Source organism: Pseudonaja textilis, chromosome 12 (assembly GCF_049901715.1).
Source record: "Pseudonaja textilis isolate UNSWEBS1 chromosome 12, rPseTex1.2, whole genome shotgun sequence".
Lineage (NCBI taxonomy): Eukaryota > Metazoa > Chordata > Lepidosauria > Squamata > Elapidae > Pseudonaja > Pseudonaja textilis.
The window spans coordinates 2475374-2491903 of NC_142001.1; the positions used below are offsets into that span (position 1 = coordinate 2475374).

The following is a 16530-nucleotide window of genomic DNA, read 5'->3' on the forward strand; positions in this document are numbered from 1 at the left end:
TCCTGTAATGAGACCCAAGACGATAGCATGTAACATCTGCAAACTTAATGATGACAGTGGATGGATCATAACATATGAATGTTAGGAATCCATATAATCTCTTTCCTGGTTGAACAGCGTAGGAAGATTCAGTTGAGGGGAAATCTCTGGCAGAGAAAGAGGCAAGGGCCACCTCCTTCCTACCTCTCTTCTCCTTTGTGGCCTTCAAGGATTCTTCCCCACCAGTAAGGAAGAACCCGAAGAACCCAAGGTCCCATCGCAGAGCCATGACTCACCGCCTTGTGATGTTCCAGGATTTATCTATTTATATCTAGCAGTTGTTCAGCAACCTCCTAGTACTCTGTGGTGATTATTCCAAGCAACTTGATAATGGCCATCCTTGACTGCGGAGAGCAGAACAAATCTGGCAATCACCACATATGGACAACATTTTTCTAGCCCTCCTGCTTACCTAACCTTGCAAGGCAACCCATCTTCTCATTTAACAGTTGGAGAGTTATGCTGAATCTCTGCACACTTTTATTTTTGCACCATGTTTTGTACCCCTCGATAAGGAAACATGATTCACCGAACAAGGTTCAAGCGAAAGACATTTCTGGCAAAGAGGTGTTGAAAAGGAAGAACAGGACATTACCTGCCTGGCTTTTCCCACTTCTACTTTATGGTTGACATTTGAGGGTTTGTTCCGGGGTTGTTCTGACACAAAAGACCAGTGGGTGAGGACTGCAGATGTGGCACTGACTGTTCTGCTTCAGGTCTTAAACTCACACACAGTTGCTAGGTGAAGAAAGCCATTTACTCAAGGCTGAGTAAAGAACTGCAGGCAAAGGAAAGAACGTAACTCAAAACAGAGCCTATGAGAAAGCAACTTGCCTGGGTAGCTTCATTGTGAGCAGGAGTGCAGAGAAGAGAAGTCGAATCCAATCTGAACAAAGGCCAGACTAACAAAGCTTCAGTCCAGAATTCATGAGAACTACATGCCAGCACTGGAGATCAGATGGTTGTTTCCAACAGAGACGTGGATCACGGCTGCCTCTTAAAACAGGCTGCAGGCAGCCAACTTGAATTAGGATTTCCCTTCTTGGAAAAGTGCCTCTTGCCTGTCTTTGTCCTAGTACCAATTTATAAAACCTTAGGAAAACCACACCTAGAATGCTGCATCCAGTTTTGGTTACCATATTATAAAAAAGATGCAGAGACTCCAAAAAGAGTGCAGAGAAGAGCAACAAAGATGATTAGTGGGTTGGAGGCTAAAACATACGAAGAACAGTTGCAGGAACTGGGATTGTCTAGTCTAGTGAAAAGAAGGACTGGGGGTGACATGATAGCAGCATTCCAGTATTTGAGGGTCTGTCACAAAGAAGAGGGGAGGGTCAACCTATTTTCCAAAGCAACAGAAGGCAAGATAAGAAGCAATGGATGGAAACTAATCAAGGAGAAAAGCAACCTAGAACTAAGGAGACATTTCCTAATTGTGAAAACAATAAACCAGCGGAACTGCTTGCCACCAGAAATTGTGGGTGTTTCATCACTGGAGCCTTTTAAGAAGAGACTGGACAGCCACTTGTCTGGAACGGTATAGGTTCTCCTGCTGGATCAGAGGATTGGACTATAAAGCCTCTAAAGTCCCTTCCGCCTCTGTTCTTCTGCTGTCATCACCAAACCTGAGGATCTGGGGACTTCGTCATCTGTCACTCACTTAAAGCTACAAAGGACAGCATGGATCAGGAAAGTTGTTGGGACTATAACTACCAAAATTCCCAGCTATCTTAGGAATTTGGGCAATGCAGTCCCAGCACCTCTGGAATACGTCGGGCTGGGGAAGGTTTAGAGGACAGACAATGAGAGTCTACCTGAGAGGAAGATGCAGCCTCCCGATGAAAGTTTCTTCAAGAAAGATCTTCAACTCATTCCCGGTGTGGAAAAAAGTAATACTTCTTTTGTACTCATCTGATAAATAAGGCTCCAATTTTCTCCAGCAGCTTTCTGTCCTGGTTCCATACAACACCAGTAAGCTATTTCAGGAAACTAACCTTTATGCTGGAGATCAAAGGTGGCATTCAGCCAATTCTGACCAGTTCTGGAGAACCAGGAGCGGAAATTTTGTGTAGTTTGGAGAACCAGCCAATCCCGCCTCTGACTGGCCCTGCCAACCCCAACTATTCTCTGCCTCCCATTGAGTCCCAGCTGATTGGCTGGGTCTTCTTTGGTTGCCCTGCACAGGAGAACGGAGCTGGAAAGCAGGTTAGTGGGTGGGGAGGGAAGGGGGATTTTGCAGTATCCTTCCCCTGCCACGCCCACCAAGCCACACCCCACCCACTAAGCCATGGCCACAGAACCGGTAGTAAAATCATGTTGAACACCACCGCTGGAGATGCGAATGAGAGGTGGAATTGCTTTTCTTTTACACTGAATTTCTATTTGAAGGCAAAGAACTCTTTCAATACTTCAAAAGCAGATTAAAACATCTAGAAATGACTATGAGAGGATAGCTGAGGAACCTGCAATATTTCATTTTTATTTTTCATTTTGTAAATTGATCTGAGATTTGCTGGTTCTGAATTATTGATGATCTCCCTCCCTCTCCCCTCCCTCTCTCCTTCTCTCTCTCTCCCTCCCTCTCCCCCTTCCTCCTTCTGTCTCTCTCTCTCTCCCTCTCCCCTCCCTCTCTCCTTCTGTCTCTCTCTCTCCCCCTCTCCCCCTCGTTCTGTCTCTCTCCCTCTCCCCTCCCTCTCTCCTTCTCTCTCTCTCTCCCACTCCCCTCCCTCTCTCCTTCTCTCTCTCTCTCCCTCTCCCCCTACCTCCTTCTCTCTCTCTCCCCTCTCCCCTCCCTCTCTCCTTCTCTCTCTCTCCCTCTCCCACCTCCATCCTTCTGTCTCTCTCTCTCCCTCCCTCCCTCTCCCCACCCCCTCTCCTTCTGTCTCTCTCTCTCTCCCTCTCCCCTCCCTCCTTCTTTCTCTCTCCCTCTCCCTCCCTCTCTCCTCTCTCTCTCTCTCCCTCGCTCTCTCCTTCTGTCTCTCTCTCTCTCCCTCCCTCTCCCCCTCTCCCCCTCCCTCCTTGTCTCTCTCTCTCCCCTCCCTCTCTCCTTCTGTCTTTCTCTCTCCCTCCCTATCCCCCCTCCCTCCTTCTGTCTCTCTCTCTCCCCCCCCCCCTCCTTCTCTCTCTCTCTCTCTCTCTCTCTCTCTCTCTCTCCCTAGGGGTAGATTCTGGCTTTTGAAAAATCTGGACCAAAGCTATGACCCAGCAGTAGACTGTTGGGATTTATGGTGGTCTTGGATTAAGTTCTTCCTGATTCCCAAATTGTTTGTAGGAAGGGAGGGGGGCCCTTTCTGGTGGACCACAAGGGGACCTGCAAGATCTTTGCCAACGGAAGGCTTAGGAGCAGCAGCCCCCCCCGGCTCCCCCCTTAGATCCAACATTCTTTCTCAGGCATCTCTGTTGACCTCACCTGTTTCTGAGCCGAGCGTTCGTGCTGGTGTGACTTGCTGCATGTTGTGCACAAAGACCGCAAACAATTCCTCACCAGGGCTTGCATGCAAATGCTGGAAAGAGAGGAGGGGAAGCCAAGCCCTGAAGGAACTTTGCCTGCCAGATTGATGGAGAAGCAGCTCCCAGCAATAGCTCTGGAACGGCTTCCTTGCAACTAACTCTCGCTTCCTCTCTCTCTCTCTCTCTCTCTCCCTCTCCCTCCCCTTTGTATGCTGGGATTGGAAAGAAGTAGCAAATTATCCTGCTCCTGTTGCTCAGCGTCACATCCACACAGCTTCAAGTACACCTAAGGCAGAGTAGCCGTCCATCGTCCGGAGCAGCCTGGGGTCCCAGCTTGGGGACGTGGAAGGAGAAAACCAAGGACTTGCTTGCCTCTGAAGCCTCTTCTTCTTTCGTGGCTTTGATTGCTGGGAAAACTGACCAGACTGGAGAAACTGAAAGCAAACTCCACACTTTTGAAGACCTCTGGGGAGACAAGCAGCAGGCAAACCCAGTGGAAATAAAAAAACAGACAGTAACTCTAGGAACTTAAGAGGAAGGAAACAATCACCATTTCAGGATCTGAAAAATCTGGAGGAACGTTCAGATCAGGAGAGACACTAAAGGGAGGAGTTGGAAGACGGGGGCATCCCTCCAGGTGCCCTCGATTCTGGCGAGAAGAAAACTTCTCCTTTTCTGCTGCCTTCTCTTCTCCCAGCCATGAACAGGCACATGTGGTTCACTCCTCCCCACGTCTCCAAAGCTCTCCGTTGGGTGGGGAGATCCAACCGCACCAAGTCCACCCTCTTTCCCTTCCACAATCAATCCTCCTTCCACGAGGACCTGGAGGTGAAGCCCACAGGAGAGTTTGAGAGGGACACCAGTTACGAAGAGGAATCGCTGAGCCAAATGATGAAAGCTCTCCTGATTGTGGCTTATTCGGCCATTATTTGCATCTCGCTTTTTGGCAATGTTGCGGTGTGCCATGTGTTGATTAAGAACAAGAGGATGCACTCGGCCACCAGTCTTTTTATTATCAACGTGGCTGCAGCCGACATCCTGATCACCCTCCTGAACGTGCCTTTCACCCTGGTAAGCAACCCTGGTCCCATCGCTTTCTTAAAGAGGGCCCCCCCCATGCAGATTCCTCCCTTGTAAGGCTGGTCGATTGGGCCAGTTTGCTGGGGCTCAGTTCTAGAGAAAAGTTCTAGAGAAGTCCAATGGGTTTGGGGGTCCGTCCTTCCTTTTTGTCCAAGGATTTAAAGCCTGGGAAAAGTACACCAGCTCTGAAAAAATGTTTCGCTTGCCAAACTTCTTGCTAGAACAGGAGATTGTGAGAGCTGAAAAGATGTAACCTTGAGAAATTATTGAAGGGCCACCTTTTGGATTTGTCTTGTTTGGCTTTTTTCAATTCCGTGATTCAGCCCATCTTATTATACTCCCAAGCATACCGTTCAAAGAACAGAGGGGAGGAGAGTTTTTGAAGGTAAGTGTTCCTTCAAAGTTGAAGCTGTGATGCGGTTTCTTGAGGAGAATGATGGGGCTTAAGGTCCTTAAGGCGCTTGGAAGTCATTAGGCTGTGTGAGGCTGCTCCAGACATGTTCTTTGCAGACATTGTGCTATGCTGAAGCCATTCCAGAAACATTCCCCCCACCCCCCATGGAATTATCCTTCCAAACCCCACCATTAGAAACTCCCCATCAGCTTTGGATGCCAACTTGCTCCTTCCTTTGAGGGGTTTCTAGGGGTGGGATTCAACTGGTGTAATAGCCAGTACAGTGAGCGCACATTTTTGGTGAGCGCACACGTTTGGTGAGTGCACCCGAGCACTGCAAGTTGATGTGGCATCCTAAAGATGTGATGAGCCTTTTCTTCTAGATGTTTGAGTTTATTACTTGAATAGCTGTAACAACAGCCTTTGAAGTCTGGGTGGTTGAGTTCGCACCCAGCACCCAGGTGCACAAAACAACTTGCTCTGCTCACAGGCAATGCATTCTTCCCCAAGGTCTGAGCCACGCCACCTGTGATCAATCAGTGTTCAATAGTTCAATCAATTGATGAGTGGGTGGGTTTCTTTGAATCTGTTGCATTACAAGCTACCCATTTTAACAGAGTCCAGTTAATTCAGTGAGCAGTTGAGTTGAGATGTTCAGCTGCTCTCTCCCAGAGAGAGACCTCGGGGAGGCCAAACGGCTGACAGGGAGTGGGATTGTGGCTCTGTTGGCTGTGGAGGAAACTGGGGAAGGGCAAAGTCCGGCTGGGCTGAGCAGGGAGAGATAGAGCAAGAGAGAAGGAATTCAGAGGAAGACCCAGGCCCACCCCCTCTTCATCCTAGGGCATGCAGGGAGGAAAGGAGAAGGGAGCAATGTGAGTTGCATGGCTTACAGGGGAGGAAAGGGCCCTGAATCCCTTCATTAGCTGCAGCTGGGAACACAGTGTATAAAAACAGGCAAGCTGCATGCAGCGAGCTGTTGGGAGTAAATCGTGAATTTATTTGGTATCATCGAGGCTTATCTGTGTTCCTGGTTTTGTGTGGATTTTTATTTACAGTTTATATGTACTTTGTTTTCGGGCTGAATTTCCTCCACTTAAAGACTGTTCTTGGGAGAGTTTTTTCTCCAGCCGAAGGTAACCTGGACATTGGGGGCAAAGTTGGAAATATTAAAGGGGCTCTTCTTGCTTATCTGTGTTGTCTTTGTGCCACGCCCCTTTGGGTCATCACACTGCCACTTGCACAAATGGAGCTTCATCCGCGTCTGCTGCTTGCGCAGAACCATCCCCTCTCCTCCCCCCTACCACCGCCGTGCGCAAAACCGGGAAGGTTCTAGGGAATGGTGCTGTACCGTCAAGGGGAAGTGTGTTCACAGCCTGGCTTCTGCTGGAGGAGAGACATGGAACAAGCCCGAGTGGAGCCTGCCTTAGGCCTGATTCTAGCCCAACTTTCTCTTCCAGGTGCGATTTGTCAGCAGCACCTGGGTTTTTGGGAAACCGATGTGCCACATAAGTCACTTTGTCCAGCATTGCTCCATCCAGGCGTCTGCGCTGACCTTTGCCGCCATTGCTCTGCACCGCCGCCAGGTAAGGGCCTCTCTAGATTCTCTTCTGGGCACTATTTCAAAAACCTCTATTCTGTTTGATTCAATTCTCAAAATGCCTCACAATACAGGTAATCCTTGACTTACAACCATTCGTTCAGTGACCTTTCAAAGTTACAACAGCACTGAAAAAAAGTAACTGATGATCATTTGTCATACTTATGACCATGGCAGCCACCCTCTGGTCACGAGATCAAAGTTTGGACACTTGGCCATTGGCTCGTATTTATGACTATTGCCGTGTCCACGGGATCGATCCCCCTTTGCAACCTTCTGACAAGCAAAGTCAACGGAGAAGCCAGATTCATTTAACAAGCCTGCTACTAACTGAACAACTGCAGTGACTCACTTAACAACGGTGGCAAGAAAGGTCATAAAATGGGGCAAAATCCACTTAACACTTGCCTCATTTAGCAAAAGAAATCTGGGGCTCAATTATGATCATTAAGTTGAGGACTATCCTTTAAAAAAAATTTAAAGGGAAAATTTTTACTTCTCTGACTCATTGTAAGAAAAGAGGAGTGGTCTTGTACATTAAAGAAACCGTTCCAGCAAAACTGATTTATACTGATGAAGAGTATTAATGGTTGAAATAGTGGATAACAATACAAAAACACTTCTGGTTTCAATTTATGCCCCGAATGATAAACAAGAAGAATTTTATAAAAAGTTACATATGAAAACAATGGGACTGGACTATATTAACATGGTTATGATGGGAGACTTTAATGGAATTGTAGATAATAAACTGGACTATACAGCGACAGCATTAAGACAAAATAGAAAGACTCTCCCTAAAAAATATCTATAATGTAAAAACTAAGCAGTGGTGTAATACTGTACCTATATTACTATTGTATAATTAAAAATGTAATTTAGAGTAGGTGCACACTGCCTCTATTTTTCACATGTGTGTGTATTTATATATGAGAAAAAAAAAAAAGAAATGACTCAGACTACCTATGAAAAGAACCAGAATGGAAATTAAAAACAAAAACAAAACCCTCTCGCAAATGTTAAAAAAATGTTCTATGCTAGAACTAAAAATTAAAACATTTGAATTTCAAAGCCATCATGATATATAAATATAAAAGGAGGGAGGGAGGGAGGGAGGGAGGAGAGATCTTGAATGACTGTCTTCATGTTTTTGGTGATCCACTTTTAAACTCTTTTTGAAGCGAGGCCAAGCAGAATCTCATTTGCTGATCTTGCCTGGTCCCAAACTCAGACTCAGTTTTGCGCTAAGAGAATATCTCCTCCTGCAGCTGGAATGAATGACACAGCTGGGGAAAGGGAGGCATCCCACGTGAGATACCAGGAGATGCTGATTATTAGTGGAAGTGGATCCACCAAGATTGAAATGAACTTGCCCTGGAGTGTTGACCTTCACGGTTCACAGGGGCATCCCAAAAGCCACCCAAAAGGTCAAGCTCATACACACAACTGTGAACCGTAGACACCCTGGTGGGGTGCTTGAGGAGGTTTCAGCCTGCTTAATTCTGACCCTTTTTCAGGTTATAATGCATCCCTTCAAACCCCGAATGTCCCTCGTGAAAGGAGGGCTGTGCATCGTGGTGATTTGGCTGATTGCCAGTTGCTTCTCTGTGCCCTACGCCTTCTACCAGAAGCTCGAGAGGCTGCGTTACGGGTAAGATTGATCAAGATCACCAGAGAGAAAAAAGGAAGGCCTCTCATCCTCCATCCCTCAGAAACCGTGAACCAGAAACGCCACAGGGACTGCGGAGGGATCGAAACCTCATTCATGATCGAAACCCTCTCCCTTCTGGATGCACCTGGACACTCCATGGGGGCATCCATGGGGGAGAGGCTTGTGCTGGGACACCGTATTGGCCCTTGTGCAGATTTTGATACACACCCTTCTGACATGCCTGCCATGCACATGATTCTGGGTTGGGTTTGGCATTTCCAAGAATGCATGTACCATGTGTGTAGACAAGAACCGTTTTGGTATAAAACACCAGGCTAGAAACCAGGAGACCTTTGAGTTTCTGGTCCTGCTTTAGGCACAGATGCCAGCTGGATGACCCTGGGCCGGTCACTTTCTCTCAGTCCCAAGAAGAACGCATGGGCAAACCGCTTGTGAAAATCTTGCGAAGGAAACTTCAGAGTCAAGACTGACCCAAAGGCGCATGCACACACAGAGAGAGAGAGAGAGAGAGAGAGAGAGAGTATGTGTATTTAAATTTCCATAAAATATCTTGAATGGTTTAATAGTCAAAATTAGCCAATAATGTTTTAAAAATTAACATATGAATGGATGGAAAAATACAAGTAAAGCCTGCATTTCTATCGCGGCTTCATTTTTCGTAAGTGCCTATTTCAAAATAATTTGGAAGTGAACACAAATGCCTCTCCTTTGCTTCTAATGAGGTAACACAATGTCCTCTCTCCTTTTTTTTCAAGCTTGTGCATAAACCTGAAAGAAAGATGATCCTGCTTTAAGGAATTCAGTCATAAAAGATACTTTCAGAGTAGCTTTTTCTCCCACGCTTCTGCTGTGTTCATGCAAGATCAAAAATCATTTCTTCCAAATAAACTGCAAAGCATGGACGGCTCTCCTTTATCCTGTTCCAAGCTGAGATCCAATCAGTAAAAAATGATAACACTCAATACAATTAACTGTTTGACTCATTAACTGTAACAAGGTATTAGTGACAATTTAAAAATAATTTCCCTAAGTACTAATATTTTTGTTGCTGTTGTTTAATTGTTCGTGTCTCTATTAACTTCATCCACCAATTAATTTTGGCCAAAATCCTTATCAAACAATACCTTTTCAGTGTCGCCAGTTGCATCTGAAGTTACTCTCATTGTCTGATTAGTCTGAACTGGTGAGCTGACGAGATAGAAAGGAGGTTTGATCTGCTCCACTTTGTGCAGAGATGAACCTTTCAAAACACAACACGTTCCACTAAAAATGGTTTTCTCTTCTTCTGTGTTCTAGAAATAAGACCATCCGAATAGCGTGCCTTTCCAGCTTCCCTCCTCCGACAGATCTCTACTGGAAGTACCTGGACTTGTCCACTTTTGTGCTTCTGTATCTCCTGCCTTTTTCAGTGATCTCCATCACTTACATATCAGTGGCCAAGAAACTCTGGATGAGGAATGCCATTGGGGATGTGACCATGAACCAATACTACGCCCAGCAGCGGAAAAAGAAAACGACCTTGAAGATGCTGATGGTGGTCGTGATGGTATTTGGGGTCTGCTGGTTCCCCCTGAATTGCTACTTGATCCTCATGTCCACCCAAGCCATCGATCGCAACAATGGCCTTTACTTCGCTTTCCACTGGTTTGCCATGAGTAGCGCCTGCTACAACCCCTTCGTTTACTGCTGGCTCAATGAAGGTTTCCGCACAGAACTCAGGGCCCTGCTGGGAATGTGCTCTAAGAAGCAGCCCCTGCGGTCTGTCTCTGCTGATTTTAGGTTCAGCTGGGGCGGCAATTATTGCTGCAAACAAGGGGCCACCACTCAGCAGGCAAGGGAGTCATCTCACAAGAACTCTGTACAAACGGGCATCTCTATTGTCGAGCTGATCACAACAGCTGGGAGGAGGCTTGAATGTGGAATGAAGCAGCCTCACTCGGGTTTAGTAACAGCTCTGTAGTTGGGTCATCTATTGACCAGCCCTTTGCAACATCCACATCTCGTGCTTTCTGACAAGAACTTATATCACATCAGCATTACACGAGGGGACATCCCTTTAGGTTGCTGCTTTCCATGAGCGATGGGGAAAATTGCAGCCCCAAAGCCTTGATACCTTCATTGTTTGAAGCTAGAGCCCAGCCCGAGTGTTTGATCCAGGATTTCTGGAGCTTGGACTTCAACTCCCAGAATTTCTCCAGCCAGCATGGAGAAGTCCACGTATTTTAAAGTGGCCAAAATTGAGAAACACTGGTTTGATCAAGTCATTATTTGGAAAGAAAATAATTTGCAGAACAAAACAGTGTAGAAGAAGAGGCGGGCTTTCTCTATGCTTTGCTTAAAAGAAAGGTACAGATTTGAACACTGAAATAAATCAGGCTGAGGAGCTTCAGAGGCTTTCAGCAGGGACAGAATTCGCTTTCAGGTGAGAAGGTCTGGAAATTCACGTAATTATTTTTAGAAAACTCTCAGTGGCAGGAGCAGGAGGTAAAAGAAGCAGCACCCAGGGGTGGGATTCAAATTTTTTAACAACCGGTTCTGTGGGCGTGGCTTAGTTGGTGGGTGTGGCTTGGTCATGTTATTGGCTGGGTGTGGCCAACTCAACATCACTCACACCGAGGCACGCATCTCCTCTCCTAGCCTCTGGTGACTGTGGGGATGCTGCAACAGTCGTAAGTGTGAAAAATGGTCATAAGTCACTTTTTCCAGTGCCATTGTAACTTTGAATGGTCACTCCATTCAAAGGGGAAAAAAAAAACTCCAGAGAAGTTCCAGAGACAGGAAGTCTAGTCCTGCCAAGAATGGAATAAGGGTTAACGGAGAGGCAGTTTCTGTGAGCAACACCAGAATGTTTCCTTCCTGCCTTCCTGACAGGATTAGGCCAGTAATTTCTTCTAACAACCGGTTCTCCGAACTGCTTAGAAGGTTAACAGCCGGTTCTAGAGAATAGGTGTGAACTGGAAGAATCCCACCCCTGACTGCACCTCATAGTTCCTGGGACAAGTCTGGAATTTTCACCCACTTGGGTTTTGTTTTGAGCAGTGATTTCAGCCTTGAAATGAAAACAATTATGATGTGATACTTAAATTCGGTGGTGCCTTTGGAAAAGAAAAGGAGCCACAGGAAAGGGGTCTTGTGGAATCAAATGCAGGCCCCCACAACCAATAATCCAGGCTCACTGCAGATTTTTTTTGCTCAAGGAACCCTGAAGGAATTCCCTGGGAAAAACCATGGGAAGGACTGCCGCAGACAAAAAGACGCACTCACATTTATACATTTCAGGAACAGAGGAGAAAATGATGCGGTCATACATATGCATAGGCAATAGGTAATGTAAGCATCACTATTCATAATTAGCTTTAACAACACTCATGTTACTTCTCCAACCTTTTACTATTACAATCCTCAAGAAAGAGTGATTATCTCAATAAAAAGAAACATAGCTGTTATGTCCTGAGGACTCAAGGAGTTCTCACTCAGGTCCACTCACTTGTGTGGGCGTTATTTCCCCCATTCCCATTGGTCAGTTCTCCCCAGCAGCCAGCTATAAAAGCAGGCTGCGGGGTCCAACTGGCTGCTGATTGCTGCGAGCCAGTTCCAGGCTTGGCAAGCACGGTCAGCCCTTTATTTGTAAATAAAGTACTGTTGCACTCATACTCTGGTTCAGCCTCTCATTGCTCAAACTTAACACTGGCGACGAAGGTGGGATGGCTACCAGAAGCACCTTGCAACCGCTGAGTCACTAGCCACCGATCTACAGCCCAGAGAGAGCGATCGGTTGGCAACAGGGGAAACGCTGATCCGCAGCCAGAGAGAGCGGTCAGCTAGCGAAACGAGCGATCAAAAAGAGCAAACGCAGATCCGCAGCCAGAGAAAGCGGTCTGAGTCAAATAGTTAGAAGCGTCTGTAGCCGCTTGTTAGCCTCGCCACGGGAAAGTGAAGCGCTGCGAGCCGCAGCCGCTCTGCATTTGGCGCGAAATTCAAACGGGTGTCATTTGAATTTCGGGCCAGTAGGAATCACAGCACAGCGCTGTAGAGAGTCACTAACGCCCACTTTTTTTTGGCGCGAATCAAGACACCTCCAACGGCTAGCAGCCAACGTGGTAACCCAGAGAGAGAGAAAGAGAGGGTAGCAAAAAACCTCTCCAGAGCTGATATCACTTGTAACTCACGAGCGTTCGTAGTCCCAGAGAGATTTCTCCGCAGGTAGCCCAGCCGTTCCAGCACCATGAGTTCCAATCCAGTATTCCCGCGTTTAAACCAGACGAAGAGAAGTGGGAATCGTATAAGAACCGTTTCAATCATTACATCGATGCGGTCGGCCTGTCGGATGCGGGAGAGCATCGGAAAAATCCTATTTCCTAATCTACGCGGAGCCACCGTTTACGATACCGCTGCAGCACTCGTGGCGCCGAGAGAATTAAAAACGTTCCGTGGTCCGAGTTGCTTGAGATCCTCACAAACCACTACGCTCCCAGACCTTCAAAAATCGCCAGGAGGTTCATGTTCCGAATGAGGAAGCAATCAAGTAAGGAGACCATCAACCAATATATGGCCGCCCTCAGAACAGCAGCCCTGCACTGCGGGTTTGGAACATACCTAGAGGACATGCTCCTCGATCAATTGGTTTGTGGGGCCAAGGATCTCAACCTACAGAGGCGACTGCTAGCTAAGAAAGACCTCAACCTCGCGCAAGCGGTAGAGGAGGCCCTAGCAGCCGAGCTAGCTACGAACTCAGCCACCGAAATTCAGGGCCCAAGCGCCAAGCTAGCAGCGTTCCCAGTCCATTCCGAAGAGGTGGAAGCGGAGGAAGGCCACAACGATGAGAACGATGTCCATCGCCTCACCAATGACAGACGGTCGCAGGTAGGGGCCAAACAAAAATACACCGGTCCACCCAAGCACATCACCCTGTGCCTAGCCTGTGGGGGATCACATCAAAGAGCCACCTGCAAGTTTAAAGGAGCCGCTTGCAACAACTGCCATAAGAGGGGCACATTGCGCAGAGTCTGCCAAGCCCCGCAGCACTGCACAAAGACCCCCGTCCTCGCACTCGGGACCACAGAGGCAAGTATTAAACTGTCGCACGCACCGCCTTGCCAGGCGTACTTGCCACTCTGTTAGTAAAATTTCTCTCTCCGTTTCCCTAGAAGGTAAACCGTGCCACATGGAGGTTGACACAGGGTCAGCGCTCTCAATAATCTCGTGGAACACCCTCAAGAGACTCCACCCCAGCCTATCTACTACCCGGCTTCAGAGATGCCAGTTCGGTCTGAAGGACTACCAGGGGAAGGCCATTCCCGTGATCGGCAGAGGCAAGTTCTTTGTCAGTTTTAGAGCTTTTAAAGGCCACCTACCTCTAGTGGTAGTTAACGGCAACCTACCCACCTTATTGGGGCTCGATTGGTTTCCCCACCTCGGCCTAGGGTTAACAGGAGTCCATGCTGTCTCAACCTCAGACACTGACTCCTTATTCGCTGACTACGCAGACGTGTTCAGTGAGGAGCTGGGGTGTTATAATGGAACCCCCATCTCGCTCACCGTTGACCCCAGGCAGTCCCAATCAGATTAAAACCACGTAGAGTTCCATTTGCTATTCGACCAAAACTAGACGCTGAATTGGATAAACTACTAAAACAAGGGGTCATTGAGCCAACAGATTTCGCCAAGTGGGAGACGCCCATTGTCACACCCCTAAAAAGATGGTAGCCTGAGAATTTGCTCGGACTACAAGACAACAATCAATAAATATTTACAAGTTAGCGCCTATCCCGTGCCCGCCATTCAGCATTTATTGCATACATTCGAACCGGGCAGTATTTTTGCTAAATTGGACATGTCTCAAGCATATCAACAGTTCCCTGTTGATAACCAAACAGCGGAACTTCAGACCATCGTCACTCACAGGGGTGCCTTCCGATGCAAGCGTCTCCAATTTGGCGTAAGTGTTGCCCTCGGCATTTTTCAATCCCTCATGGAGCGGATTTTACAGGGCCTCCCTGGTGTAGTACCCTACTTCGATGACATCTTGGTCTCGGCCAGGGACAGACCCCAACTCTTCCAGAGAGTGCGAGCAGTGTTAGAGAGGTTCAGACAGCATGGCCTCAAGAAAAAAAAGAAAAATGCGCCATTGCCACTAGACAGGTGGACTTTCTGGGTTATAAAATTGACGCTCTGGCATTCACCCCTGGAGTCCAAGGTCAGGGCGATCCACGAAGCTCCCACACCAACCTCCAAAACGGAGCTACAAGCTTTCTTGGGACTCCTAAACTTTTATGCATCCTTCTTGCCCCATAAAGCCTCAGTAGCCGAACCCCTACACAGATTACTAGACAAAAAGTCACCGTGGCACTGGGGGCACAAAGAAGACCAGGTGTTTAACGCCGTCAAATCACTACTTACGTCAGAGACAGTGCTCATCCAATTCGACCCCAACCTTCCTTTAGTACTGGCAGCAGACGCATCCCCTTTTGGAATTGGGGCGGTCCTTAGTCACCGACTCGCCAATGGCGCCGAGGCCCCCATCGCCTTTTCTCCAGGACGCTCTCGGCCACGGAGCGAAATTACAGCCAAATAGACAAGGAAGCCCTAGCAGCTGTTGCAGCCGTGAAAAAGTTTCACGAATTCCTTTTTGGCCACTTCTTCGAACTGGTCACCGACCATAAACCCCTCCTGGGCCTACTGGCCGGCGACAAACAGACACCTCAAGTCCTCTCCCCTCGGATGACACGGTGGACGCTTTTTCTAGCGGCCTACTCATACAAACTTATCCACCGCCCGGGCAAAACTCTATCCCACGCTGACGCACTCAGTCGCTGCCCCTTACCCGCTCCGGCTGAAGACCCAGCTCCTGTCAATGCCATTTTTGAAATCACCCAGTTGGACCTGCCCATCACCGCCCTTGACATCGCCGCCAAAACCAAGGCAGACCAAACGCTTGCCCAGGTGCTCGACTGGGTGAGGAGGGGTGGCCGGGAGGCAATGTTGATAACAAATTCGCACCCTTTAAGACTCGCATGCAGGAGCTGTCCAGTTTGCAGGGTTGTCTACTGTGGGGCACTCGAGTGATCATTCCGACCTCGCTGCGCACTCCGAGTCCTGGAGGCGCTGCACGAGGGACACCCCGGCATTGTGAGAATGAAGGCGTTGGCACGCAGCTACGTATGGTGGCCGGGTCTAGACGAGGACATTGTCAATTGGGTAAGTTCCTGCAGCATTTGCCAGGAATCCCGTCCTGCTCCCCCCATCGCCACCCCTACCAGATGGGAGCGCCAGCGCCCCTTGGTCTAGAATCCATATCGATCTGGCCGGCCCCGTGCATGGAAAGATGTTCCTAGTGGTCGTGGACGCTTATTCCAAGTGGATAGACGTGGCGCAGCTATCCACGACAACCACACTAGCAATCACCAACGTGTTAACGCGCCTGTTCGTTACCCATGGACTACCCGACTCCTTGGTCTCCGATAATGGCCCACAGTTCGCATCAGTAGAATTCAGCCGTTTTGCAGCCAACCTAGGCATTCGCCACATTTTAACAGCCCCATTCCACCCTGCGAGTAATGGGTTGGCTGAAAGGGCCGTCAGGACCACCAAAGAGGCCCTCGCTAGGTTTGGCAGAGATGACTGGCACCACAAACTCTCACGGTTCCTGATGAGCCAGCACTCAACCCCCTGTGCAGTCACCAATAAGTCCCCAGCGGAACTTCTGATGGGCCGACGCCTGAGGACTGTATTGGATAGACTGCACCCACAATACTGCCCTGACTCTCCCCTCGCTTCCACTTCGGGGGTTAGACATTTTATGTTACAGGAGCCGATATTCGCCAGGAATTTCGCTGGGGACCCACTTTGGATTCCGGGCGAAGTCATCGCCGTCACCGGGCCGAGATCATATAGAGTCAGGCTGGAGGACGGTCGCGTCTGGAGGAGACACATAGACCAACTCAGAAGGCGCCTCAGCAACCTCGCAAACAAGGATCCAGAGTCTCCAGTCGAAGGGGAACCGTCCCATCCGCCACCCAGCCACATCGCACCCAGTGACCAGTCTGCGCCAGCGGTCGTTCCGGTCAGCCCAAACCCGGACAACAGCGCCCAGAGAGTTGATCAACCGGATCCAACCCACAAGAGTTTGACTCCAGAAACCAACCCGGTTTTTTCCGAGGATGCCCAGTCCAGAGAGAGTGTTGGTGACACTATGCCAGCTCAACCGTCACAGACTGATGCCGAACAGTCAGACAATGTTCCCGAGTTGCGCCGCTCCGGGCGCCAACACAACCCCCCCATCTACCTCAAGGACTATGC

The 16530-nt window shown here is 48.5% G+C and overlaps 1 protein-coding gene across 1 annotated transcript; it reads left to right on the plus strand.

The window, feature by feature from the left end:
- Positions 1 to 4134: 4134 nt before the first annotated feature.
- GPR83 (G protein-coupled receptor 83) lies at positions 4135 to 10192 on the plus strand. Its single transcript, XM_026703193.2, has 4 exons — positions 4135 to 4560; positions 6421 to 6546; positions 8078 to 8211; positions 9529 to 10192. The coding sequence occupies exons 1-4, from the start codon at positions 4189 to 4191 to the stop codon at positions 10190 to 10192; spliced, it is 1296 nt and encodes a 431-aa protein (XP_026558978.1). The 5' UTR covers positions 4135 to 4188.
- The last annotated feature ends 6338 nt before the right edge of the window (positions 10193 to 16530 follow it).

Bases quoted from the DNA above. Each gene is read 5' to 3' on its own strand.
- GPR83 (XM_026703193.2), top strand. From the start codon at position 4,189: ATGAACAGGCACATGTGGTTCACTCCTCCCCACGTCTCCAAAGCTCTC. The intron at 6,547-8,077 runs GTAAGGGCCTCT...ACCCTTTTTCAG, and splicing joins TTGCTCTGCACCGCCGCCAG to GTTATAATGCATCCCTTCAA. The intron at 8,212-9,528 runs GTAAGATTGATC...TCTGTGTTCTAG, and splicing joins CTCGAGAGGCTGCGTTACGG to AAATAAGACCATCCGAATAG.